Source organism: Neofelis nebulosa, chromosome 10 (assembly GCF_028018385.1).
Source record: "Neofelis nebulosa isolate mNeoNeb1 chromosome 10, mNeoNeb1.pri, whole genome shotgun sequence".
Taxonomy (NCBI): domain Eukaryota; kingdom Metazoa; phylum Chordata; class Mammalia; order Carnivora; family Felidae; genus Neofelis; species Neofelis nebulosa.
The window spans coordinates 16,068,027-16,095,678 of NC_080791.1; the positions used below are offsets into that span (position 1 = coordinate 16,068,027).

At 40.2% G+C, this 27,652-nt stretch overlaps 1 protein-coding gene and 1 non-coding gene across 2 annotated transcripts; both read left to right on the plus strand.

Annotated features, from left to right (window-relative positions):
- On the plus strand, window positions 1-26,840 carry ARCN1 (archain 1). The gene is made up of 10 exons (XM_058686917.1): window positions 1-156; window positions 12,510-12,773; window positions 13,578-13,757; window positions 13,868-14,073; window positions 14,727-14,891; window positions 17,369-17,534; window positions 19,172-19,319; window positions 19,639-19,747; window positions 23,160-23,364; window positions 25,057-26,840. The coding sequence occupies exons 1-10, from the start codon at window positions 154-156 to the stop codon at window positions 25,144-25,146; spliced, it is 1,536 nt and encodes a 511-aa protein (XP_058542900.1). The 5' UTR covers window positions 1-153; the 3' UTR covers window positions 25,147-26,840.
- LOC131488909 (U6 spliceosomal RNA) lies at window positions 15,476-15,582 on the plus strand. The gene has a single exon (XR_009250298.1). It is a non-coding gene; the product is annotated as a U6 spliceosomal RNA (small nuclear RNA).
- Window positions 26,841-27,652: the final 812 nt, after the last annotated feature.

The window sequence follows — 27,652 nt, forward strand, 5'->3', positions numbered from 1 at the left end:
GACGTGGCTCGAGGCCGCCATCTTGGCAAGAGGCGAAGCGGCAGCGGCTCCTGACAGGGGGGCGGCAGGTCCGGAGCGGCCGGTGCTCCCCTTCCCCCAACCCCAGCCCCAGTGGAGCCGGAAGCGCGAGTGAGCCCCATCACCGTCCTCACCATGGTAAGATCCGAGCCGGTCCGAATCGCCGGGGTCTGCTTCCCTTGCCCGTTGTCCCTGCCAGACGGCCTGGTGCTGGCTGGGGCCAGAGGAGTCCCGCCCAGAGGGCCTGGAGCCGGACACTTCCCTCGGGGCTCGGGGAGCCGTGTGGACTTCCCTGCCCCGTGCCCGACCTCCCAGGAGATCCGACGGACCTGCCTGCAGTCCCTTTCCCGTTGCGCCCACACCCCTTCTCCCTGCCCAGCTGGGCACCCTCCTCTTCTGGGCCCGGGGTGTTGCTGTTCGAGAACCGCGTAGTGGAGTGGCTTAGACCGTCTCGCTGCAGACCTCGGTGTCCAGAGGGTTCCCTGGGGGCCCGGGCTCTGCAGGCTGGTCTCCTCTTGGGGGGGGGGGGGCTCCCTTTCTTCGGTAATCGCTCTCCTCTCATCCCCGGGGTTTGGTAGGCCCTTGATACTCGAAATCCAAACCCATTGGTGTTCAGGACTTCTTTTGTTTGTTCGGAAGGGGGAAATAGAGGAAAGTTCGAAAGGAAGATGGAACAGGAAGGAGGAACTTGTGACGTTAATTTCTAGGACCCAGGTGTCCCTGAAACCTTTCGCTACTAATACAGAATTTAGGTGTGTCCGTTTGTCAGTGTTACCCAGTACATGCCGCGTATGGGGCCGTTAGGGAGATGTGAGCGAGTAATAGAGAACACAGGCTTTCTGTTTTCAAGGAACTTACCGAAGTAAAATGTGTAGGTGGCACATCGTAATCGGAACTCTCACGGGTGGGGGGGGGAGCGACAAGAAGGGGTTGCACCCTTCTTCAGATGTTCCTTGCCTTCAGATGCGTGATCTTCATGTTCTTATCTATTGTAGAGACGGGGAAGATTAATGTGTTTGAGGATGGGACAAAACAGTGCCGACAGCACGAAATCTCGCTTTATCACTACAGTTTGTGGATATTTATGAAGTAGGAGAAATTCTTTGGTTCCAGATGAGCTAGTGACTTAGTGTACTTTATGCTCTGAAATCTTTTGAAGGATTTTTTTTTTATTCCGTTAATTCATTATTGATTTAAAGCATCTTCCTACACACTTGAGAGGTGACAGTATAGTTTGGTGCCAATCCTATTAAGTTCTGTTGACAGCGTTTTTAGATGAGAACTTGGATGGTGGAGGGGTAGGATTCATGCTTGGTTTTTACACCACTGAAGGATTTTTGCTTTCAGCTTCAGGCAAATAAATCGCCCCCAGAAGGTTTGCCTCATAAACTTTACTGTTGGACATAAATGTTTCAAAAACTCCCGTTTTTCATTTCCACTAGGAGGCTCAATATTGGGATAGGGATTCTTAAATTCCTTGGCTGTTTACATCCTGGGTGTATTTAGTGCATTTTAGAGCATATTATAATTTTAATAGCAAAATTAAAGTCTTGTAGTACATAAACCAAATACAGATAGTCTTTACAAAAACCGTGTTGGTTGAAAAGTTCTTGGAACTTAATATATGAGAGAGCACAAGCAGGTGACGGGCAAAGGGGAGGAGAGACCAGATTCCAAGCAGGCACCACACCATCAGCGAAGAGCCCGATGTGGGGCTCAAACTCATGAATCGTGAGATGGTGACCCGAGCCAATACCAAGAGTTGGATGCTCAACCGACTGAGACACCCAGTCGCCCTGGAACTTAATATTTTTAATTCGTTGATAACTGAGAGATGATAAAGCCTTAGGTATTGAATGATAAACATAAAAATAAATTTTGGGGGCGCCTGGGTGGCGCAGTCGGTTAAGCGTCCGACTTCAGCCAGGTCACGATCTCGCGGTCCGTGAGTTCGAGCCCCGCGTCAGGCTCTGGGCTGATGGCTCGGAGCCTGGAGCCTGTTTCCGATTCTGTGTCTCCCTCTCTCTCTGCCCCTCCCCCGTTCATGCTCTGTCTCTCTCTGTCCCAAAAATAAATTAAAAAACGTTGAAAAAAAAATTTATAAAAAAAAAAAATAATAAATAAATAAATTTTGCATGCTATTTGAATATGTGCATATACATACAGTTGTGTCATATTTAAATATGCATATTTTAAAAAATTATATGGGACTTGGCAAGAGCCAGATACCCACAGATTGGTGTACTCTGGAGAAAAACTTATCTCAGTGTATTCTGCTCTGCTGAGTGTTAAGAAATTATTAAGTATTATTTCTGTATAATGTTTTTGGGTCTTAGTCTTTTACTAAAAGATTCCTAGATAGTAGAAATGTCCAAATAGAAATGTCCAAATAGGTCACGTTTTGTAAGATTTATTCTGTCTAAAAGTTGTATCAGAACTTCTGAAAGATGATTTTTCCTCAGCATTTTATTATAAAACTTTCAAACATCTAGGAAAGTTGAAATAACTTCACAGTTATTTCACCCACATTTTTTTTTTTTTAAGATTTTATTTTTAAGTAATTTCTACAGCCAGTGCAGCCTTGAACTTACAACCCCAAGATCAAGAGTCTCATGCTCCACTGACTGAGCCAGCCAGGCGCCCCATCAGCAGCTAGATTCTATAATTAACATTTCTCTATGTTTATTTTATTGCTCATTTAATCCATCCATCCCTCTCTCCACCTTTTTTTTTAATTTTTAATTTTTTAAATGCATTTCAGAGTAAGTTGAAGATATCAGTACATAAATGTTGGTGGGCGGGTTGTAGGTATGTCATTTTCCTGTTTTTCTTTTTTTTCAAAGTTTTAAAGTTGACACACAGTATTGACAGTTTTAGGTATAATAAATGTTGATTTTTGAAAAATAAATTTCCTTTGTGAATGCAAAGAAGTTAATGCAAAATGTCCCATATTAGGAAGTCCTAGGAGGGGAAATAAATGAACAAATGCAGAAACAAATGGCTTATGATGACTTTGTCATAAAGTGAAGTACAAAAAAGGGCATCTTTTGATTAGATCTTCTTTCTAGTTTTTTGCAAATTAATGAGAACATGTTCTTATTTTCTTAACATTTGTTAGATAGTATGGTCCGTTCTTTGTCTTAATAAATTTAGAATCGCATAAACTTGATATGAAGTCTCATGGTGGCAACAGTCTGTAAAATCTTTGGTTACTTACAGAATGCTGTTTTATTCACTCAGGATAGCAATGAGTAAACTAGACTGGACACATTGAATATAAATGATGACATTCCGTTCCAAAAGTCATTAGTTATTAGAAAGCTAGATTTGGGTTCCTGTGAATGATCTGCACATAATGAGGGAGAAACTGAAATCCTACATAGTAATAACAGTCCCCAACTAGGGGGTTATTATTGCTTTTATTTACCTTCGTATATAACATAGCAGCTGCACAGCTTTTGTTTTCTTTATGTATCTTTTTGATTGTTGTCTGAGAGTACAGCAAAGAAGAAAAAAGTTCTTGAGTTTCTGTTGATTTGCCAACTGTTTATTCTTCAAGTAGAAAGTTTTTACTGCAGAAAGTGAGAACAATGTCCTTTTATTTTCATTCTCTACAAGAAACTTGGGATGAGCTTAAAACTCTCACTGAGTAACTTTCAAGTTTTAGGTTTTGTGTGAGGTGTAGATTTTATTGTAATCATCCCTCTGATTCTCTCTGTAATTACCTCCTGCAAACAGGAAAGACAAAGTGATCCTCTCTGACAGTTGTAGAAACTAGCCTTAATATGATCATGAATCACGTATATGTGTATATGACATCATTGCAGTCATTTACAAAGGAAAAAGTGACTGCCTAGTTCTGGAAGTGAGGAATATGGAACATCTAGAGGTTCGAGGAAATCTTCAGCTTTTTTTCTTTAGGGAATTGTGCGTGTTTATGGTGGATCATTACCTGTTATTCTCAGACCTTTATCACTAGTGGGGATGAAGACATGGTATGGCAGCTTATCTCAGACACAGCTCTGTCTGCACACACGTGATTTGTTTTTTTTTTTGTTTTTTTTTTTTTTTTTTTTTAATTTTTTTTTTTCAACGTTTTTTATTTATTTTTGGGACAGAGAGAGACAGAGCATGAACGGGGAAGGGGCAGAGAGAGAGGGAGACACAGAATCGGAAACAGGCTCCAGGCTCCGAGCCATCAGCCCAGAGCCTGACGCGGGGCTCGAACTCACGGACCGCGAGATCGTGACCTGGCTGAAGTCGGATGCTTAACCGACTGCGCCACCCAGGCGCCCCACGTGATTTGTTTTGATGAGGCAGTTTGCCTTTTAGCAGCTTAATATTAATGTAAAATACTGTTCCAAAGTAATTGCTACTGGAGTAGTGGGTGTAAAGTGGGGGTATTGTACACTTTTAGTTGCTATAAAATTTTCAAATGCTTAACTTTAGAATTGTAAAGATGCAAAGGCACTGTAGATTTCATATAAACCTCTATTTTGGGGAAGCAATTAAGTGACTTACGCAATATATAATTAGTGACAGAGGCAGAACAGAAACTAATTCTTTAGGTTTCTTTACTCCAAGAACTTTCTGATCCATGTAGTTAAATCTGGGTAGAAGAGAGTTGTTATTTAATCCGAACACAAATGATAATATACTCAAACCATCTTAAGTGTTATTAAGAGAAAGGTTGTTTGACGAAGCTCAACTTAATGGTTTTTTGTTGTTGTTTTGTTTTAAACAGTCCTGGAGATGTCATCTAACTTTTGGGCCCTCAGTTTTTACATCTATAAAACCACCACGGGCTCTTGAAAGGTCCTTTTAGGTCTAAATGTTCTTTTCCAAAAATGTAATAAATAAATAAAGCAACTTTATAGAGAATCATATTTATTCATTCTTCCCCAAGGAAAATCAGATCAAATTACAGTCAGAAAAATTAACTTACCTTGTTGTGCATACTGTATTTTAATAAATGTTAAACGTTGGGGCTCCTGGGTGCCTCCAGTCATTTCGTCTTGACTGTTGGTTTTGGCCCAGGTCATCATTTCATGGTTTGTGAGATTGAGCCCTGTATTGAGCTCTGTCTACACTTACGGGCGTGGAGCCTGCTTGGGATTCTGTCTGTCCCCCCCCCCTCCCTCCCCTGCTCTCTCTGTCTTGCTTTCACAAAAAATATATAAACATTGAAAAAAAAAATAAGTAAATGTTTGACATTGGTAAACACTGATATGAAGGGGAAGCTTTATTATGTCAAGGCACTTAAGAAGACGAATGCTAATTTAGAATAGGTTAAATTTATCTTGTTTAGAGGTGACCATACCTTCCAGAGGTGACATGAATAACATAGTGAATAGAAACCTGTGTCAGCTTCATGGTCCCTCTGATTGTGGTGTCTTGGGTATTTCAAGGTTTAGAACCATACTTAGTGTGGGGCACTTTGGTACCACTTCAGAAGCCTTATTTTGCTTGTATCTGTATAATGGAATGACTCAAAGAGAGTCTCAGAGTAGAGCTCTTCTGCTTAGGTCCTACCTACTGTTTTACTCTACTGTTTGTTCATATTTACACACTCAACTTCCCCCAATTAACCAAAGCAGATTTAAGCGCTGTTCCTTTCACCAAGTCATCCCTGATCTTACCAACTAGAAGTAATCTCTTTGAAATCCCAGAGTATGTTACTTAACACATTCTGCCCAGTATTACACTTATTTGTGTCTTATCCCTTGTAGGCTTTTTTCTGAAATTGAGGTATAATAATTGGGTGGCTCAGTCGGCTAAGCGTCCGACTTTGGTTCAGGTCATGATTTCATGGTTCATGGGGTCGAGCCCTGTGTCAGGTTCTGTGCTGACAGCTTGGAGCATGGAGCCTGCTTTAGATTCTATGTCTCCCTCTCTCTCTGCCCCTCCCCCACCCACGTTCTGTCCCTCTGTGTCTCAAAAATAAATAAACATTAAAAATATAAAATTGAGGTATAATTGATATATAACATTATATCAGTTTCAGGTGTACAGCATGATGATTCAATATTTGTATATGTTGTGAAATGATCATTACAATAAGTCTAGTTAACATCCCTCACCATACTTACTTACAAAATGTTTTTTTTTGTGCTGTGACCTTTTAAGATCCTACTAGGCTTTTGGAAGGAAGAATGCTAATCGGTTTCCTCTTAGTATTCCTGGAGAACATCTGGTGTGTATAGTAGGTGTTCAATAAATAATCATTTAGTTATTTTAATAATAATGTTAAAATGGAGACCACCAATCTATAAATAGCCTTTGACAAGCCCAATTAATAAAGCAAAGTAGATGGGGGTTCCTGGGGGGCTCTGTTGGTTAAACGGCCCACTCTTGATTTATGCTCAGGTCAAGACCTCACAGTGGTGAGATAGGGCCCTGTGTTGGGCTCCGGGCTCACAGCATGGAGCCTGCTTGGGATTCTCTCTCCCCCTCTCTCTTTCTCTGCTCCTCCCCTGCTCCTGTTTCTCTCTTTTTTCAAAGTAAATAAACATTTAAAAAAAATAAAGGAGGTGACTTGCTCCTCTTCACAGCATATACCTTTCTGGTTACAAGTTGCCTTTTGTTTCTTTGTTTCTTTGTCCCTTTTGTGTTGCCTTTGGTGTTAGTTTTTACCTAAGTTCTATCTGTGTGGAATGGATGCATTTTTTTTTAAATTTTATTTAAGTAATCTGTACACCTGATGTGGCCTCGAACTCACAACTCTGAGATGAAGAGTCACACACTCTTCTTCTGACTGAGCCAACCAGGCACCCTGTATAATATTTTAATTGATATATCACACCTTTAAAATTATCAATAATTCCTTATTATCATTCACTATTCTTTTACTGTTCAAATTTTCCTGTTGTCTTACATTTTTTAACAGTTGTTTGAATCAGGAGTCACATAAGATTTATATATTATGATTGGTTGACAGGTTTCTTCAGTCTCTCTTAATCTGTGGGTTTGCTCTCCTTTTTGTTTTATTAATTAAAAAAAATTTTTTTTAATTTTTAAATTTTAATTTAAGTAGGCTCCATACCCAACATGGGGCTTGAACTCATGACAGTGAGATCAAGAGCTGCATCCTCTATCTACTGAGCCAACCAGGCACCCCTGCCCTTCTTTTTATTTTTAATTGAGATATAAATCACATACCATAAAATTTAGCCTTTTAATTTATATCAGTCAGTAGATGTTTTAGTATATTCACAAAGTTGTACAACCATCACCACTATCTAAACTTAGAACATTTTCATAACCCCAAAGAGAAACCCTGTACTCATTTGCAGTCACTCATTTCCCCTTTCCCAGCCCCTGGCAACCACTAATCAACTTTCTGTTTCTGGTTTTGCCAATTCTGGATGTTTCATATAAATGGAAGCATGTAAGATGTGGCCTTTTATGTTTGGTTTCTTTCACTTAGCACAATATTTTCAAAGTTCATCCATGTTGTAGCATGTTCTTCATTTCTTTTTGTGACTAATATTCCATTGTATGGATATACACTTTGTTTATCCATTCATCAGTTGATAGACTTTCGGGTTTTCGCTTTTTAGCTTATTTTCATCATTATGAATGATGCTGCTATGAACATTGATGTACAAGTTTTTTATGCAGTACAGCTCTTTTCTGAGGGACATTTTGTAGCAAAAATATTATTATTTGGACATGTGTGGCATGTAAACCAATAGTGAACCAGTACAGAGATTTACCTGCTTGTCCTTATTAGTAAGCTGAAACAGTGACTAAATTTTTATCTTTTTAATTATTTTGCCAGGGGCACCTGGGTGTCTCAGTTGGTAGAGTGTTGGACTCTTTTTTTTTTTCCTTAATGTTTATTTTATTTTGAGAGAGAGAAAGCATGAGTAGGATGAGGGGGGAGGGGGGGGGAGAGAGAGAGAGAGAGAGAGAGAGAGAGAGAGAGAGAGGAAAGAAAGAAAGAAAGAAAGAAAGAAAGAAAGAAAGAAAGAAAAGAAAGAAAGAAGGAAAGAAGGAAAGAAAATGAATCCCAAGCAGGTTCCGAGCTGCCAATGCAGAACCCAACTCGAGACTCAATCCTACCAACAGTGAGATCATGACTTGAGCCAAAATCAAAAGTCAAACGCTTAACCGACTGAGTCACCCATGTGCCCCAAGTGTCCATCTCTTGATTTCGGCTCAGGTCAGGATCCAGGTAACTCATGGGATTGAGCCCTGGGTTGGGCTCTGTGCACAGCATGGAACCTGCTTAAGATTCTCTTTCTCTCCCTCTGCCCTTCTACCCTACTTGTGCGCGCTCTCTCTCTCTCCCTCTAAAATTAAAAAAAAAAAAAAAAAGAAAAAGAATAAAGTAATTTTGTTTTGCCAGAAATCTGTAGATGGTTGAAATATGAACCTATGATAAAAATTAATGTGAAATCAGGGGCACCTGGGTGGGTCAGTCGGTTGAGCCACTGACTTTGGCTCAGGTCATGATCTCATGGCTCTGTACTGACAGCTCGGAGCCTGGAGTTTGCTTCGGATTCTGTGTCTCCCTCTTGCTGTGCCCCTCCCTCATTCATGCTCTGTCTCTCTTTCTCTCAAGAATAAATAAGACATTAAAAAAATTTTTTAAAAATGTGAAATCAAATTTCTTGAGTACATTTAGTTTTGGCCTTCTGTACAAATATAACTCTTGACCTGGTAATAATTTTAGGTCAGTTTCATCTACAAAGAGATTAAAATATTAGCATTATTTGTGTACCAAAAATTACCCTTCCGTTTATTTAAAGAAATCTTTATTTCACACGATTAATGTAAAGACATGGAATTGCCACGATATACACTTTAAATATCTTAACAATTTTATACGTTAATCATACCTTAATAAAACCAAATTAAAAAGTAAAAATCTATAGCCAAAATAAATAAATAAAGTTAAAGACATGGAATGGATAATTTCCTTTGAGAAATGTGTCATAATCATTTTGCATTTTTTTTTCTTTTTCTGGTATCCTTTACTGTCTTCAGTATATCTTTTTGCCTCATATGTAGGTGATGACAAAAACCTCCCAAGGCCAAGGGGTCAGTGTTGGTGAAAGATAGATTTTTTTGAGTGCAAAACTGTTTATTTTAAAATATATAAATATTTGGGGAAAAATAACTGTTTTTGGACTTTTAAGCTAGATTATTTGTCATTTAAAAAAAATTTAATGCTTGTTTTATTTTAGAGAGGGGGGTGGGGGGGGAGCAGAGAGAGAGAGGGAGACACAGGATCCGAAGCAGGCTCCAGGCTCTGAGCTGTCAGCACCCGACTGTCAGCCTTGACTCAGGGCTCGAACTCTTGAACCATGAGATCATGCCTGAGCCTAAGTTGGACGCTTAACCGACTGGGCCAGCCAGGCACCCCTGCCATTCTTAAAGTAATCAACTGGTAATTTTTATACTCTGTGACTCTCTATCTAAAATATTTTCTTGAAATGGGCAGAAAACATGAGTAGACACTTCTCTAAAGAAGACATCCGGATGGCCAACAAGCACATGAAAAGATGCTCAATGTCACTCCTCACCAGGAAAATACAAATCAAAACCACACTCAGATATTACCTCACACCAGTCAGAGTGGCCAAAATGAAGAAATCAGGAGACTATAGATGCTGGAGAGGATGTGGAGAAACGGGGACCCTCTTGCACTGTTGGTGGGAATGCAAATTGGTGCAGCCGCTCTGGAAAGCAGTGTGGAGGTTCCTCAGAAAATTAAAAATAGATGTACCCTATGACCCAGCAGTAGCACTGCTAGGAATTTACCCAAGGGATACAGGAGTGCTGATGCATAGGGGCACTTGTACCCCAATGTTTGTAGCAGCACTCTCAACAATAGCCAAATTATGGAAAGTCCATCAACTGATGAATGGATAAAGAAATTGTGGTTTATATACACAATGGAGTACTGCGTGGCAATGAGAAAGAATGAAATATGGCCCTTTGTAGCAACGTGGATGGAACTGGAGAGTGTTAATGCCAAGTGAAATAAGCCATACAGAAAAAGACAGATACCATATGTTTTCACTCTTATGTGGATCCTGAGAAACGTAACGGAAACCCATGGGGGAGGGGAAGGAAAAAAAAAAAAAAAGAGGTTAGAATGGGAGAGAGCCAAAGCATAAGAGACTCTTAAAAACTGAGAACAAACTGAGGGTTGATGGGGGGTGGGAGAGAGGGGAAAGTGGGTGATGGGTATTGAGGAGGGCACCTTTTGGGATGAGCACTGGGTGTTGTATGGAAACGAATTTGACAATAAATTTCATATATTGAAAAAAATAAATAAAAATAAAAATCCCTGAAAAAAAATAAAATATTTTCTTGATCCTTTTAAAAGTAATTTACAAAACAAGATTTTTTTCTGAGGGTATTTATGATTTAGGACATTTTTAAAAAAAAACATTTTTTCCCTACTTTAAATTTTATTTACATTTATTTAAAAATATACGTGTATGTTTTTAATGTTTATTTATTTTTGAAGGGGGGAGAGAGAGAGAGAGAGAGACAGCATGAGTGGGGGAGGGGCAGAGAGAGAGGGAGACACAGAATCCAAAACAGGCTCCAGGCTCCCAGCTGTCAGCTCAGAGCCTGATGTGGGGCTTGAACTCAAAAATTGTGAGATAATGACCTGAGCCGAAGTCGGAGGCTCAACCGACTGAGCCACCCAGGCACCCCATATTTGCACTTATTTTATACGGAATTGACTCCCAGGTCATCAGTCTTTGTTTCTTCAGTTTCTTCTGGGTTTTGTTTTTTTTTCCTTCTGTGCAATCTCCTCTTCTGGTTTAGGAACAGTCTCCTCTTTTTCAGTAAGTATCATCTCAGTGTGGCAGAGAGAGCTCATGTATGGGTAGATCTGACCATGAGCTCTGTTAAGTTCTCCCCATCTTGGGGGCTTTGTTCACCTGGATGTGTTCAGTGATCAGAGAATCTACGTCTAAACCCTTAAGTTCAGCATTTCTCTGTGCATTTTTAAGCATGTACAGTAAAAATTCAGTATTCTTTTTGGGCCACCAACCCCTTGTCCAGCCCCACTGGTTGGCCTTGGGCACACCTACCAACTCTACCTTTGTGGTGACAGAGTGGTACAGATTGCTTCTGTAAATGACATCATTCAGATACTTAGTGGCTTTTCCAGTGCATACCCTGATGGCCCGGGCAGTTTCTTAAAGTGAACATGAAGATTTGAAGCCCCCCCCCCCCACCTTTTTTTTTTTAATGTTTACTTATTTATTTTGAGAGAGAGCTCATGTGTGTGCAGGGGAGGGACAGAGAGAGAAAAGAATCTCATGCAGGCTCCATGCTCAGCAGCCCTGAGCCCAGCACGGGGCTCGATCTCATGACCTGAGATGAGATCAAGAGTTTGTCGCTCAACTGACTGAGCCACCCAGGAGCCCCTGAACCTCTATAGACCAAACACTTCTCTAATATAAATTGTTTTCACCTAGCTGCTTGGAAATAAACATGATGGTAATTATCTCCCAAATAACCTAATTACCTAGTCTTGGTGGATAAGGACATTGCGTTCTCATCTAATTGTTATAGAACTGTATTGATGTACTGAGGCTATAGGAATATTTGAATTGACTAAATTGTTTTTTCTTCAAGTTGCTCGCTTATAGGGCAGTTTCTGTAAAGCTGCGAAGTCTGATTAGTGGGATACTGCTATTTCAGATGTTGTATCCCAGCGTTGAGGCTTCTGAAATGTGTAAATAGTCCTTTTGTTACTTGTATTTGTGAATTCTTGGGTTCCTGCACTGTAGAGATGGTTAATACTGCACTTAATTTTCTTACTCCCCTGCTAATGGCATTTGAGGTCTCTTCGTCTTCTTTTGGTGCTTTGTTTTGTTTAATGAATGCCAGACTGTGAGAAAAGGCTGTAGGTCTTGATCACTGATTGGTGTCACAACCTGTGTAAAACATTGAGTCATTCAGTTTCTCATTTTACAGATTGTTTACAAATCTGGAGGTAAGATAGTGTGGGATGGGAACGTTATTAATCAAAGAGCAAAAGATCAACTTAGACTCACTAGATTGGATCCATGTTCTAGGTAAAAATGAAAGGAAAGGTCAAGGGGCTTTCTTTAAACCTTTAATCCTGGTCAGACCTGTTTTGCTGTGGAGATTTCTATCCTTAGAAAAAGTTTTTAACTATTCTTCATGGGTCTGCCAAAGCAAAGAGCAGTCCATTTCTGAGTTCTAGGGAATCTGTTAACAAACCTATTTGTAGACTTGGAAAAAGGTGTTTTGTTTTTTTTAACTAAGTTTTTCTTAAGCTATGGTATTGCAAAATAGGAATGATAGTTTCATTTTCCTCTATTGTAGCTTTACTTTATGAATTACATACTAGAATGAAAAGAACAATGAAGTAGAGTTTGAAGGTTACGTCACTGAATAACTGAGTGTGGCATTCTGTGTCAGATCTGAGGATGCTAAGAAAACAGATTTGAAGAAATAATTTGTATTCACTTCATGTATGTTCCTGGCAGGTGCTGTTGGCAGCAGCGGTCTGCACGAAAGCAGGAAAGGCTATTGTTTCTCGACAGTTTGTGGAGATGACCCGAACTCGTATTGAGGGCTTGTTAGCAGCGTTTCCAAAGCTCATGAACACTGGAAAACAGCATACATTTGTTGAAACAGAGAGTGTAAGATATGTCTACCAGCCTATGGAGAAACTGTATATGGTGCTGATCACTACCAAAAACAGTAACATTTTAGAAGATCTGGAGACCCTAAGGCTTTTCTCAAGAGTGGTAAGAGTCCTTTTGTAATGGTGGGTTATAGTTTTCTGCTTTAAATTTTCTCTATGAAACTGTTTATCCCCCAAAGCAGCTGCTACCTATCAGTTTGCATGCCGCATGCCTCCCACCCCTACCCCAGCAGTTTATTGCTACAGCTTCTTCCCTATTCATTCAGCACTTTGTGCCCTCCTAGACTAAGTATCCCAAAAGAGAACGTGCAAACTGACCTTTCCTTTCGCAGACCTTAGTGGTTCCTTCGATCTGTTTTTGTGGTTCTGACACTTGTGTGTCCATATTTTTAGATCATGTTTATCAGATAAGATTTATTTATATATTTAAATATTTATTTTAAGAGAGAGTGTGCACACACACTCTATAAAAATAAACATTAAAAAAAAGTTAGCTGCTTAATTCGCCTAAGCCACCCAGGCGCCCCTATTTATTTTTTAAGATTTTATTTTTAAGTTATCTCTACACCCACCATGGGGCTCAAACTTAACCCTGAGATCGAGTTGCATGCTCTATCTACGGAGCCAGCCAGGTGCCCCAGATAAGACTTATTGATATAACGCAATACAACACAACATGCACGTGCGCGCGCACACACACACACACACACACACACACACACACACACTTTATGCCAAAGTCTTGCTTAAAAGAAAGGGTAGAGGATCTAACAGAGGGATTCAGGATTATTGAAATCTGTGTATTTTATTTTACTTTTTTTTAATATGTGTACTTTCAAGAATAAGACTTGGGAAACATAAATGCTGATAGATCTTAAATCTCTTTTCCATTGCTGTCCACTATTAGATACCTGAGTATTGCCGAGCCTTAGAGGAGAATGAAATATCTGAGCACTGTTTTGATTTAATTTTTGCTTTTGATGAAATCGTTGCCCTGGGATACCGGGAGAATGTTAACCTGGCACAGATTAGAACCTTCACGGAAATGGATTCTCACGAGGAGAAGGTGTTCAGAGCAGTTAGAGAGGTAAATAGGGTCTTCTTTGGGAGTTCTTGTTCGTGTGTCTTTCTTTTAGGCTTTTAGTATTTTGATTTTCCTATATTCAAAGCCACATCCACGGATGTCTCTTTGTGTAGACTCAAGAACGTGAAGCCAAGGCTGAGATGCGGCGTAAAGCAAAGGAATTACAACAGGCCCGAAGAGATGCAGAGAGGCAGGGCAAGAAAGCACCAGGATTTGGAGGATTTGGGAGCTCTGCGGTATCTGGAGGCAGCACAGCTGCCATGATCACAGAGACCATCATTGAAACCGATAAACCAAAAGTGGCACCTGCACCAGCCAGGTATAGTCCAGTGTATCACCAGCAACCCTAGAATGGCAGGTGAAGGCTGTATGTGTGTGTTGCGGAGTGACAACTGATTTCTGGCAGGTTGAAATTATGGATGACTTGATGAAGTAAGATGTAATACTAAATTTGGCTACATAATAAAGGGATAAAGGAGAAATCTGAAGGTAGAGAATTTTTGTGTTAAAGAGTTCTCTTACAAATTATACCATGAGAGTGGCCTTATTTTGGGAGCGAAGGGGCTATTTAACTGTTTATGGAGCATTTTTTAATCTAAGTGTGAATGGCTTTCAGGGAGAATCTGAACTACCTGAAAGTACTATGTGCAACAGTTTATGCACAGGTGTGTTTATCCGGACGAAAAGTACAAGGTTTTCATCTGATCGTGCATGCTTCCATAAATGTACCTTTGCTCTTTAGGTACTTGAAGCTTACATATTGATAGTGACTCAGCCGCCAGTTTGGGCAGGGAATAGTCTAATCCTCCACTAAACCCTAGGATACTTTGATTTTTCCCTTGAGATCTGCACATGCCTCTTAAAGAACAGCTTTAGGGAAAGCTTCAATGATGTGGGGTTACTAATTCACTAATTTTTAAAAATCATGTGTATGTTTTTTCTTACTTTGCTATTTCTTATTCTTCCACTTAGGCCTTCAGGCCCCAGCAAGGCTTTGAAACTTGGAGCCAAAGGGAAGGAAGTAGATAATTTTGTAGACAAATTGAAATCTGAAGGTGAAACTATCATGTCCTCCAATATGGGCAAGCGTACTTCTGATGCAACCAAAGTGCATGCTCCACCCATTAATATGGAAAGGTGAGTGGTAACTTTTTCAGTAAGAACAGACCATATATTTAAAAATGTTTATTTTAGCGCATTACAAATCCTTTATGTGACTTTTAGTTTTTCTAGAATTTAAAAGACTTAGGATATATTTTAGGGACACCTGGTTGGCTCAGTTGGTTAAACTTCTGACTCTTGATTTTGGCTCAGGTCCTGATCTCATGGTTCGTGAGATTGAGCTCCGGGTTGGGTTCTGTGACGACAGCGTGGACCCTGCTTGGGATTCTTTCTCTCTCCCTCTCTCTCTGCCCCTCCCTCGCTCACGCTCACTTGCTCTCTCTCTCCTTCTCTCTCAAGATAAGTAAACATTAAAAAAATAATGATAAAATCAAAGTGTTAAAAAAAAAAAAAAGACTTAGAATATATTCCAGATTTTAGCACGGGTTCTTTTTTTTTTTTTCTTCTTCTTTCTTAACCGTGATTTTAACTGTGGCTCTCAGCTATTTATTTCCTATGAAGTTTAGAACTTACCTTTTATCAACTCCGCTGGCTAAATTTGTAAGTAACTTGTCTTCATGCCTAGTGTGTGCCTTGTCTCTCAAAGTGGGGTTGAATCAGTGCTCTCTTGGGCAGCACATAAACTAAAATAGGAGCGGTACAGAGAAGATGAGCATGGCCTCTGTGCAAGGATGACACGCAAATGTGAGAAGCTTCCATATTTAAACAAAACAGTGGACTTGAATTAGAGAGCTAGAGGTGTAGCAGCCCTACGCTGTATTTTGGCGTGTCTTCGTCTCATTAAACTTTCAGGAGAACCAATCTTTAATACGAAATGTATAAATATCTTTAATGGCAAATTAACTTCGTTTGCCTTTTCAGTACTTAAACTCAGTATAGAATATTTTGATTTGTTTCTGATCTGAGGATTGGTTGGTAACATTTTTAGTTACCAAGTTCACATATTCATGACTCAGATTTCTTGTCTTGAAGCCCAGACCTTCTACTGTTGCTGATGGTTTTGGGGTCAAGTGAAAGATGAGTCTGGGAGGATACTTTTATGAGGTGTGCATGAAAGAGGAGTGTTTTGTATATCCCTTTCTGTATGAAATGAACAGGGATGCATTGGGATAAATGTCTTAAATCACTAAAGCTCCTTTGCTATTCCTGGTGGTTGCTTAGTGTGTGGCACTATTTTAAAAAGATGCTGGAAACTGTCATGTATTAGGGCTCGAGGTTCTTTGCTAAATGATGAAATACTTGCTGAGCACGGAGCAAACTCTTGTGAAGACGCACGGGCCCCCGCGCTGTTTGAAGATGCGCTCCTTTGTGGTCTTGAGTCTCATTCCTCTGTTTCTGGGAAGACTTCCGTGGTGGAACAGAGAACAAAATAGGATGCCAGAATATTCTTCTTAGCTTCTGCAGTTCACCCAGTTAAAAATAGTTTTAGTAAAGGATATGGATAGTCTGTACTTTGTAATTGCCCAGAGAGGCAGCACTTTTTGTTTCACTTATTTTTTTGTGTCAGGTTATACATTCATATAGTTCAAAATTCAGAAGGTTCAAAGAGTGTTACAATTAAAAGTCTTTCTCCCACCCAGCCAGGCGAGTTTGTCTTTTCGGAGGCAACTAGTATTAATTAGTTTCTTCTTGTATTCTTCTGAGGAGTATAGTCTATATGTAGATGAATACAAATATATGTATTTTTTTTTCTTTTTATAGGTAAGTGGTAATAACATACTAGGTACATTTTCCAGTTGCTTTTTTCACTTACTTATTTTGGAGATGAGAATATCCTTATTTGAAGCTATAAAGACGTGACATCTAAATGGAAGACTTTATCCTAAACTGGATCTTGTACAACTTTAAAGGACATTATTAGGTCAGCTGACAAATTGGCATATGGTTGGTAGATGAAACAAAGTACCAATGTTCCTTTACGAAGTTAATATGTACTTTGGTTACGTAAGAGAATATCCTATTCTTGCAGTACTCTGAAGTGTTTAGGGCTAAAGGGCCATGGTATGTATAATCTGCCTCTAAATGGTTCAGGAAAAGAAATCAAATAATAGTTCTAGAGAGTATGCAAATGATAAAACAGACGGAGGGGCAAAACGTTGACAGCATTTAAAAAGTGTATAAATGTATTTCTGGTATAATTTTAATTTTTTTCATTGTTGAAATCATTTTCAAATGAAAAGCATTTTCAGTTGTTGCCCCCTTTCTTCACAGCAGTGTTCATTTTTGTGGACGTACCTTTATGTGTTTAAGCAGTTCCCTCCTGATAGACACTTGAGTTATTTCCATACTTCTGCTATTATAACCCTTTCTTTAGTGAATGACATTGTTTGCACAGCTGAGACTTTGTGGGCTGAATCTAGTGCTTTAAATTTTGTACATACAGCAGTAGCACCTTAAAATAAGTTGTTGATGGCTCATTACCATTAAACCCTGGAGAAAGGCAATTCTGGTTGTTGCTTTTATGAACAGATTTTGTTACTTTTTCCCTACAGTGTGCACATGAAGATTGAGGAAAAGATCACACTCACCTGTGGCCGAGATGGAGGATTGCAGAATATGGAATTGCATGGCATGATCATGCTTAGGATCTCAGACGATAAGTTTGGCCGAATTCGTCTTCATGTAGAGAATGAAGATAAGAAGGGGGTGCAGCTACAGGTGTGGAGAGGTTTTGGATAAGGGAGTCAACTGGAGTTTCTCCTTTGAACCATAGAACACAGAAAACATTTCTTTTTTCTTTTTTTTATATTATATATTTATTTATTTGGGGGGGAGGGGCAGAGAGAGAGGGAGACACAGAATCCGAAGCAGGCTCCAGGCTCTGAGCTGTCAGCACAGAGCCCGACGTGGGGCTCGAACCCACAAATTGAGATGGTGACCTGAGCTGATGTCGGACACTTAACCGACTGAGCCACCCAGGTGCCCCTGATTTCTTTTTTTTTTTTTTAATTGTTTTTTTCAACGTTTTTTATTTATTTTTGGAACAGAGAGAGACAGAGCATGAACGGGGGAGGGGCAGAGAGAGAGGGAGACACAGAATCGGAAGCAGGCTCCAGGCTCCGAGCCGTCAGCCCAGAGCCTGACACGGGGCTCGAACTCACGGACCGCGAGATCGTGACCTGGCTGAAGTCGGAGGCTTAACCGACTGCGCCACCCAGGCGCCCCAACCCCTGATTTCTTTTTAAAGTTTATTTATTTATTTTTTGAGAGAGAGACTGAGAGTGTGAGCCGGGGAGAGGCAGAGGAAGAGGGAGAATCTCAAGCAGGCTCTGGCACTGTCAGCCCAGAGCCCATGCGGGGCATCAAACTCTGCAAACTCTGAGATCATGACCTAAGCCAGAATCAAGAGTTGGATGTTTAACTGACTGCGCTATTCAGGCGCCCCATTAATATGATTTCTGTAGTCCATCTTACATGGCCTGAATTTTAACAACCTGAGCGCTCTTGGCAAGATTGCAGCTAACCTTTCAACAGAACTTTTCCCTCTCCTGCCTGCTGACTCTAAGGCCAGGACTCATATCTGACCCTGGCAACTGATCAGTATCTAACCTTAGTCTTCTACTTGGCTTGCCTGGCTCTACCATGATGTTGCTTCCTGTGAAGTATTTTTAGAAAGGACTTGGTTGAATGTATTTAACTTTTTTCAATTACAAAGTTATTAACTTGTTCAATTACAAACAAAATAGTTTAGACTTGAAATTATTTTAATTATTACTTTTAAAATGTCTTAAATCTTTTTAAAATTCTTCAAAGAAGGGAAATTTTTCTTCAAAGCAAAAGGAATTGGCATTTTTTAGGCACTCCTATTCTCTTCTCTTCTATTTATTTATTTATAAGATTTTATTTTTAAGTCCTTTCTATACCCAACATGGGCTTGAACTCACAACCCTGAGATCAAGAGTTGCATGCTCCACCAACTGGCCTGGCCAGGTGCCCCATGGTATTCTATCTTAGATATTTAGATTATGGGCCATGTAAGACCAGAAGGAATTTCTTTTTTTTTTTTTTAACATAAATTTCTGGTTGTTTTTTTTTTTTTTTCATGTTTATCATTTTGAAAGAATGAGCATGAGTGGGGGAGGGGCAGAAAGAGAGGGAGAGAGAGGATCCCAAGCAGGCTCTGGCTGAAAGCAGAGACACAGGCTCTGGCTGAAAGCTCAATCTCAAGAACTGTGAGATCATGACCTGAGTTGAAATCGAGAGTTGGACGCTTAACTGACTAAGCCACCAGGCACCCCTATTTCCTGTCTCATAATGCCTGAAACTCAGAAGTTTTCTTTTCCTTCTTATTTTAGACCCATCCAAATGTGGATAAAAAACTCTTCACTGCAGAATCTCTAATTGGCTTGAAGAATCCAGAGAAGTCGTTCCCAGTCAACAGTGACGTAGGGGTACTAAAGTGGAGGCTACAAACCACAGAAGAATCTTTTATTCCACTGACAAGTAAGTGCTTCTGGTCAGTCCCACTAAACTAGTCCACACTGAGAACCAGAAATAGCCCCGGCTTGTACACTCTACATTCATTGCCACAGCAGAATGCTTTTTTGACAAAATGACCTTCTTTCAAAATGGACTTAGTGCTGGGTTTTGTGTATGTTAATATGAGCTTTCATTTTTAATAGCTTTACTTGTGAAACTGTTATTTATAATCGTTTATGTTAGGATATTTAAGGCCTGCAGCTGTCAGTTTTGATTTGCCGTGTTAACTTTTCTGCACTCTCCTTTTAGTATTTGAGTATTCCTGCTTTGCTTTTCTTCTCAGTTAATTGCTGGCCCTCAGAGAGTGGAAATGGCTGTGATGTCAACATAGAATATGAGCTGCAAGAAGATCATTTAGAACTGAATGATGTGATTATCACCATCCCACTCCCGTAAGTGGTGTCCCCGACATAATCAGTTTTTTCTGTGCTGGGCTTCTAGAACTAATCTTTCGGAACTTGTTTTGGAGGCAGCACTCAGTTGGCTCTCCATCATAAAAATCTGCTTCCTAAAAAGATCACTTGTAAAAGAAACCAGATACAAAAGGCTTCGATACTATACGGTTCCACTTATCGGACATTGTGAAAATGTGTCATACTCCTAGAACAGAAGTCAGGAGATAGAGAGGAAGGCAGTTGACTAACAGGGCACAAGAGAACTTCTGAGGATGATGGAAATGTTCTCTGACTTGATCGTGACAGTGCTTACGAGATTACATAGTCAAAGTGCACGGAGCTGTACACTTTAAAAGGAGTGGATGTACGGTTTCAAAACCAACTCAAACAGCCAGTTGTAGTTCTAGAGCTGTGTTTTCAGATGTTGGGCCTGTTTGTTCCTGTAGTAATGAAGACTTCCAGAAGGAGGAGCCAGTTCTCTGTCAAAAACCATTCTCAGTTTTGTTTGCTACTCAAAGAAATTGAATCTGACTGAATCTTTCACTTTGCTCTCTAAACTTTCAGCTAAAGATGAGAGTACACTTTTTCTTTCTTTCTTTCTTCCTTCTTTTTTTTTTTTTTTTTTTAACATTTATTTACTTTTGAGAGAGAGAGAGAGAGAGAGAGAGAGAGAGAGAGAGAGAGAGACAGAGCATGGGTGGGGGGCGGGGAGGGCAGAGAGAGATGGAGACACAGAATCTGAAGGAGGCTTCAGGCTCTGAGCTGTCAGCACAGAGCCCGACATGGGACTTGAACTCAACAAGCTGTGAGATCATGACCTGAGCTGAAGTCGGACGCTTAACCGACTGAGCCACTCAGGTGCCCTGAGAATACATTTTCCAGGGAACTATTCTTGCTGGAATACACATCTACATTAGTTTTAGTGAATTTTCTAACAGTTTTATTGTGGTTTAGTTAACCTACCACAAACTACACATATTTAAATTGTACAATTTGATAAGTTTTGACACATAGACACCTGTGAAACCATCACCACAATAAAGATAATGATAATATCCATCACCCCTAGAAAATCAGTTCCAATAAGTTTTTGTTCTGTGCTTAAATGGCCTACTTTCCAGGATCATCTGGAAATATTCTCTCCCTCAAGTTAATCTCACTAGCACTCACTTCCATTGAGTGTGCACTATTATATCACCGATGAATTCCTAGCCCCTCTCCTCTTCCTCTCAATACCTACCTCCCGTGATTAAGTATTGGGTGTCATTATACCTAATAAGCATATTCTTAATGTATTTTTATTGTTATATTGTTATTATTGCAGAGAAAATGGTACTAATTTAATTTGTAGTTTTGTTTCCTTTTTGATGTCCTTCAGACATTTATGTGGCCAGGTCAGGTTTTTAATCATTCTTTTTAAATGGAAGGATTTTAAAAAAAATTTTTCTTTAATATTTATTTATTTATTTATTTATTTTTTTCAACATTTTTTATTTATTTTTGGGACAGAGAGAGACAGAGCATGAACGGGGGAGGGGCAGAGAGAGAGGGAGACACAGAATCGGAAACAGGCTCCAGGCTCCGAGCCATCAGCCCAGAGCCTGACGCGGGGCTCGAACTCACGGACCGCGAGATCGTGACCTGGCTGAAGTCGGACGCTTAACCGACTGCGCCACCCAGGCGCCCCTAATATTTATTTTTGAGAGAGAGGCAGAGCACAAGTGGTAGAGGGACAGAGAGAGAGGGAGACACAGAATCTGAAGCAGGCTCCAGGCTCTGAGCTGTCAGCACAAACCTGATGCAGGGCTCAAACCTAAGAACTGTGAGATCATGACCTGAGCCAAAGTTGGACACTCAACTGACTCAGCTATCCAGGCGCCCCTGGTTTTTAGTCATTCTTATTTTTCCATAAAAAAAATATGCTTGGGGCACCTGAGTGGCTCAGTAGGTTAAGTGTCCAACTCTTGACTTTGGCTCAGGTCATGACCTCTCAGTTCATGGGATCGAGCCCTGAATGGGGCTCTGTGCTAACAATGTGGAAACTGCTTGGGATTCTCTGTCTCCCTGTCTCTCTGCCCTTCCCCCACTCCTTCTCATCCTCTCTCTCTCAAACATTTTTTTAAAAATTTAAAAAATAAAAAGTATGCTTTATTACCAATCTCTTCTTTATTGGAGTAACTATCTTATTCTTCACAGCATGGTTATTCTTTTAGAACAATAGATGGCTACCTTGAACCATTGTAGGAGTTGGGCGTTGGTGACAGGTGTGGGTTTTGTTTTGTCAAGATTTGTTTTACTACGCTATTTTTAGGATGCCACAATTTTTAGGCCTCTCCATCTACCCTATAATTGTGGTTATGGTGGTTTCCTGTGTCTTAGTTCAGTTTTGCAGTAGTCTCCAGAAAAGACCCTTACACAACATTTCACTCTGTTGTCTAGAACTGATTTCGATTTTAGAGATCAGAATCGGAATCGGAGCAAGAGCAGAGGAAGAAACATATATACAACTGGGACCATAAAATGGATAGGGAAGAGCTGATCATGTTGTATCGCCCTTAAAATGTTTGTCTTCCTACTGTGTCCCTAATACAAGCATTTAATGTCATTGGCGAATTAAAAGATGGTAAATTTAGAATGTGTAGGAGGGGTGACACTGCCGATCAGCCACATTTGGGGGTACAGAGTACATCCTAACCAGCCCTGGTTCTCTTGCAGACTAAAGAACAGCTGTGTGTCTTTTCTCCCGTCATGTTCACATTCTGGGCAGAGGAAATTGTGTTTTCACTTATCAAATAAAAGTCCGCTTACTGGATTGTAAATCAGACCTGTTGGCGTCAACTACAAGTTTTGAAATGTTCTAAGGTCTTTTTTTTTTTTTTTTTTTTTTTTTTGTTCTAAGGTCTTTTGAAAAGTCTTCTCAAAGACAATTTATCTCCATTCTAAATAACCACGTAATGGTGTGTAAGGTTTCCCACCACTGCAATCACCCTGTTTTCCCCCCATTGTCACCTATAAAGAGAGCTGCATTATGTTAAAAGTCTTTCTTGACAGGGCAACAGACCCTTGGTGCAGGACTTTTGGAAATACATCCCCCTTCACATGTTCATCAGTCTCAGTCCCCTGCTAGCTTCAGATCTGATCCACAAGTTGGAGCAGCCCACGGATATATCTGCCAGTTACCCATGGTTGCATGTATCCATATCTATAAGAGGCAGTGAGTGGGACCCTTTGGCCAAGGTGCTAAGACTGTTTGATCCTTGCGGTTATTAGGGAACCTCGTTTTTTTTTTTCAAGGATCATATAAAGTGGGCAGAATTTGAGGAGCATAATCAAATTCGGGGCTGGTTTTCCTTGGCAGAATTCTTCCAGCTCTGGACAGCTAATGTGACACAGGTGTTTCTCATGACAGATCCGGTGTCGGCGCACCGGTGATTGGCGAGATTGATGGCGAGTATCGACATGACAGTCGACGAAATACCTTGGAGTGGTGCCTGCCAGTGATTGATGCCAAAAATAAGAGTGGCAGCCTCGAATTCAGCATTGCTGGGCAGCCCAATGATTTCTTCCCTGTTCAAGTCTCTTTCATCTCCAAAAGAAACTACTGTAACATACAGGTACCACCTTTTAATAGCATGTAACGGGGAAAGTGGTGGGACAGATGCCAGATAGGCAGCATGGGATCAAAAATCAGAAAAGTTGGGCGCCTGCCTGGCTGGCTTAGTCAGTAGAGCATGCGACTGTTGATCTTGGGGTTGTGAGTTCAAGTCTTACATTGGACCTAGAACTTACGTTAAAAAAAAAAAATCAGAAGAGCTGGTATTACTGCATATTACATTATTGACTCTCATTGAATGGTCTTGGTCAAATTCTCCTGTTTTAACTCATTTTTCCTCTCTAGATTGGACAAGGTCAAGGAATTGAATATGAATATATATAAAAGTATTTATGGATTGTGCACGATTTAGATCTCTTAGTTTCCTGCTTTTCTAAATAATCTCATATATTTTTAAAACCTTTTACCAAAACATGCAACCCAAGGTTTTCTTATCCCTTTTATATGCCACTCAGTTTGAACACAAGGAAGGAAAGTTTATTTGGAAGGCAAAATTACTTCCTCTCAAAAGTGATTCTAATACAAATGGATACAATATTTGGATTTTTTGTGTTACTGCATCCCTTCATTAGTACAGATAATCATCAACCAATTCTGTTACCAACTTTGTTTGCCCTTTAGATAGGCAAAGCAAAGGAAATTTGCGAGCTGTTTCTTTAGATCGTTATTTTTAACTCCTTGTTACTCCAGTTTTTGAAGTTGCATTACAAGGACCCGGTTCATATTGTCATTGTTCCTTCTGACTTGGTGATTTGCTTGTTATTGTGGCACTATCTTATCTTCCCAGATGGTCTCTGGCTGTCCTCTAAGTATTTGGGAGATTACAGTTTCCTTCCTGTGTTGGATCATTTTAAAAAGCAGTTCTCTCTCCACTCTTAATTATAGGCATAAGGCTATCAATATTGGGAGCATGTGGTTGAACCCAAGACATTAAATAGAAATGGTACATTTTCAGGCCTCCTGACTGGCTCAGTCGGAGGAGGAGCATGCAACTCTCGATTTTGGGGTCGTGAGTTTGAGCTCCACGCTGGGTATAGAGATTATACTTAAATTAAAACAAAACAACAACAACAAAACAACTTAAAAAAAAAAAAAAGGATACATTTTCCTGTTTGGGAACTTTTGAAAAACTTCATTAGAAAATATGAATCAGTGGTTCAGGCATCATGTTGATGCTGTACAGGCACTATTGTTACAGGTAATTCATTAAACTAGACATTTATAATTAAAAGGAAAAGACGAGATGTCACAGAAGGACACAGCCATGTCTAGAAAATACGTGTGATAGAGCCACTTAGACTTTGAGAGCAAGTCAAGCAAATAAAGTTGAAGAGTTAGAATTTTGCATTTGGGGTCAAAATATTAATTGATCAACCTGATAAAATGTCTGTGAACTTCATAGGTTTTATGGGGCAGGACCTGGGTAATGGCCACTCATTCAAATCTTTTACTTGATAACCACTCACTCTAATCTCATCCCATCAGTTGTCTTTTCTGTGTGGGAAGCCGGTTAATCATGTCAGTGGGGAAGGGTGCCGCTGTGAGATCCAATTGTGAATTGAACTTTGTTAGTATTTTTGAGTTATTTTTAACGCTGCTTTAAGGGAATTTGATCCATTCTGTCCTGAGAATTTAGTCGGCACCTTGGAGACTTGCCCTCCTGCTTTACCTTATTCTTTGTTTGTTTCCCTAGGTTACCAAAGTGACCCAGGTAGATGGAAACAGCCCTGTAAGGTTTTCCACAGAGACCACTTTCCTAGTGGATAAGTATGAAATCCTGTAATACCAAGGAGAGGGAACCAGAAAGGAAAAATTTCAAATTAATAAAGAAGAAGCCAACAGTGGCTGAAGAGTTTTTTCCAAATCTACAAGCCATTGGAGACCCTTTTTTCCTGGTACAATGCACGATTCTCTGCGCGCAAGGACCCTCAACTCACCCTCAGTGTTTAAGTGTCACAGAGACGTTCTTTGGCAAAGAAAGACACAAACGTAAAGGGAAAGGCTGCTGATTTCTTTGGCAGATTTCACTGGCCAGCAGGAAAGCACGCTCTCCAGAGAATACCCCCAGTTAAACAGCTTCTCTGCCTTCTCCTCAGTGGTTGCTCCTTTGTTTTAATCCCTGAATATAGTTACATTTCGTACTTTGTTTAAAAAGTTTTCTTTCACATTTATTTTTATTTTTTTCCCTCTTTTTCTCTTCACATTTTGATCTTTCAGACTCTTTAACCCTCATTTTTTTTCTTTCTGTACATTCAATCAAGTGCTGGGATCATCTGTATATAGGCATTATATTCGGCACTCTTGGAAACAGTTGAGCTAACCAATTCTCGATCTTCAGGCTATTCAGACGAACTGCTTAAGGGGTATGAGGTCTAGAAGTTAAAAGATAAGGACGTCCTTTGTCATTTTCCTATATCCACCCATCCCTCCATTCCTCTGCCAAGTTGTTTTCCTTCCAGTCCTGTCCCTCCAGTTTAGAACAGTACTGTGAAGCCTACCTGTGTCACTATTAAAGATAGCTGAGAAGCACCTTTCAAATGGCATAGCCCCGCTTCAAGATGCCCGAGAGGAGAATGGTTATGTCCAGTTAGGGATTTCACATCCACAGGTAATCATGTCTGCTGCTGGTGCTACCCAGGCTTCTAGTTCTTTACATTTTGAGGACTTCAGCTAAAACGTGAGAGCTCATGGTCTTTGTGATCTACTCACATTGCCTCGATTTCACCACCTCCTTCCTCTTGGCTGTTCTGTGCGTTACCCGGTCCTTTCCAACTTTCCCTGTCTGTGAAATCCTTCCTTTTCCTCCCTTGAGCCTTTTCTCTTGCGTGTCCTCATGCCCCATCTCACCCATTACTCTTGCAGTGAAGAAGACTCCCATCAGCCAGCCCCACTTTGGCTTTTTAACCCAGTATTGCACTTAATATGCTGGCTGAGCTGCTGGGCTGTAGCCCCAGGAAGGGGGCGAGGTGGGTGACTAGGTGACCTGCTGCGCTTCCAGCTGGCTGGAGAGTACTACTCCCGCTGGGGACAACATCTGGCCTCCTCTGCAAAGAGCGTACTGTCCTCGAAGCAGAGCAGCCACACACAGATGGCCGTGGATGGAATTGATTGCCAAAGAAATTTCTGGCCTTTCCCTTTCCCTTAACTGCATCAGGGAAGAATCCTTATCTCTGGCTTGGTTTCCACATGAGGTTTTTCTGAGGAAGGGGACTGGGACAAGAAATCTGTCATGTAGTTAAATAGGCAAGAAATCTTATTAATCCAGTTTTGTTTGAAAAAGTTGCTTGTCCATACGATTTTTTTAAAGCTGTTTAGTTTCACAACTTTTTTTTTTTTTTTTTTTCTGAAATCACTTTTGGGGTAATATTTAAAATGAAAGACGTTTTGTAACCCTGTAAAATACATAGGGAATATAACATTCCAGTGTACACAAAGAAGGAAGATTCTTTAATCAAATAAAGAGTATTATAAAATGAATGTTTATTAGACTCTGGACTCTCTCATACTTTGGTGTCTGCTTGCTGATTTGAGATGATGTAACAGGATCTAAGTTTAAAAATTAATGATACGTTTTTTTTAAGAGAAAATAATCTCTGTCTGAGGGTATTCATTGCCCTCCCGCATATTAACGGGTATTGTGCCACCTCGTGTATTTTTCTACATTTGAGCATGCACTCCTGATGGTGGAGCTTTTGAATTTGATGTTACTTACGGACTTTTGGTCTTAATTTTGTCGGGCAGTTGTAGAGTCAGAAACGGGAGGCTCCATCTTTAAAGAAGAACAATGGTTGGGGGCACCTGCGTGGCTCAGTCAGTTGAGCGTCAGACTTTGGCTCAGGTCATGATCTCATGGTTCGTGGGTTCACGTCGGCCTTGTGCTGACAGCGTGGATCCTGCTTTAGATTCTCTGTCTCCGGCTCTCTCTGCCCCTCCCCCGCTCATGTGCTGTGCCTCTCAAAAGTAAATTCACATTTTAAAAAAATTAAATATTAAACGTTCCTAATTAAAACAAAAAAAGAACAATCATTGGTGAGTGTTCTCTTCCCCATCAGAAAAACAGTGGTAAGACGTAAGTGATCCAGGGGTGAGTGATGAATGCTTTGGGAGTTTTGATAATTCCTTCAGAAAAGTCTTCATCCTTTCTTTTTATTTAACTTAGAAAACTATCGAATGTCAGCGGATTCTTTGGAAGACAAATTATTCTCTAATGAGTAATTAGTGTCTGGGAATGATAGAGTTTTTATCTTCACGGTGAAAGGCAAGATTCTGGATTTTTTTTTCCCCTTAAG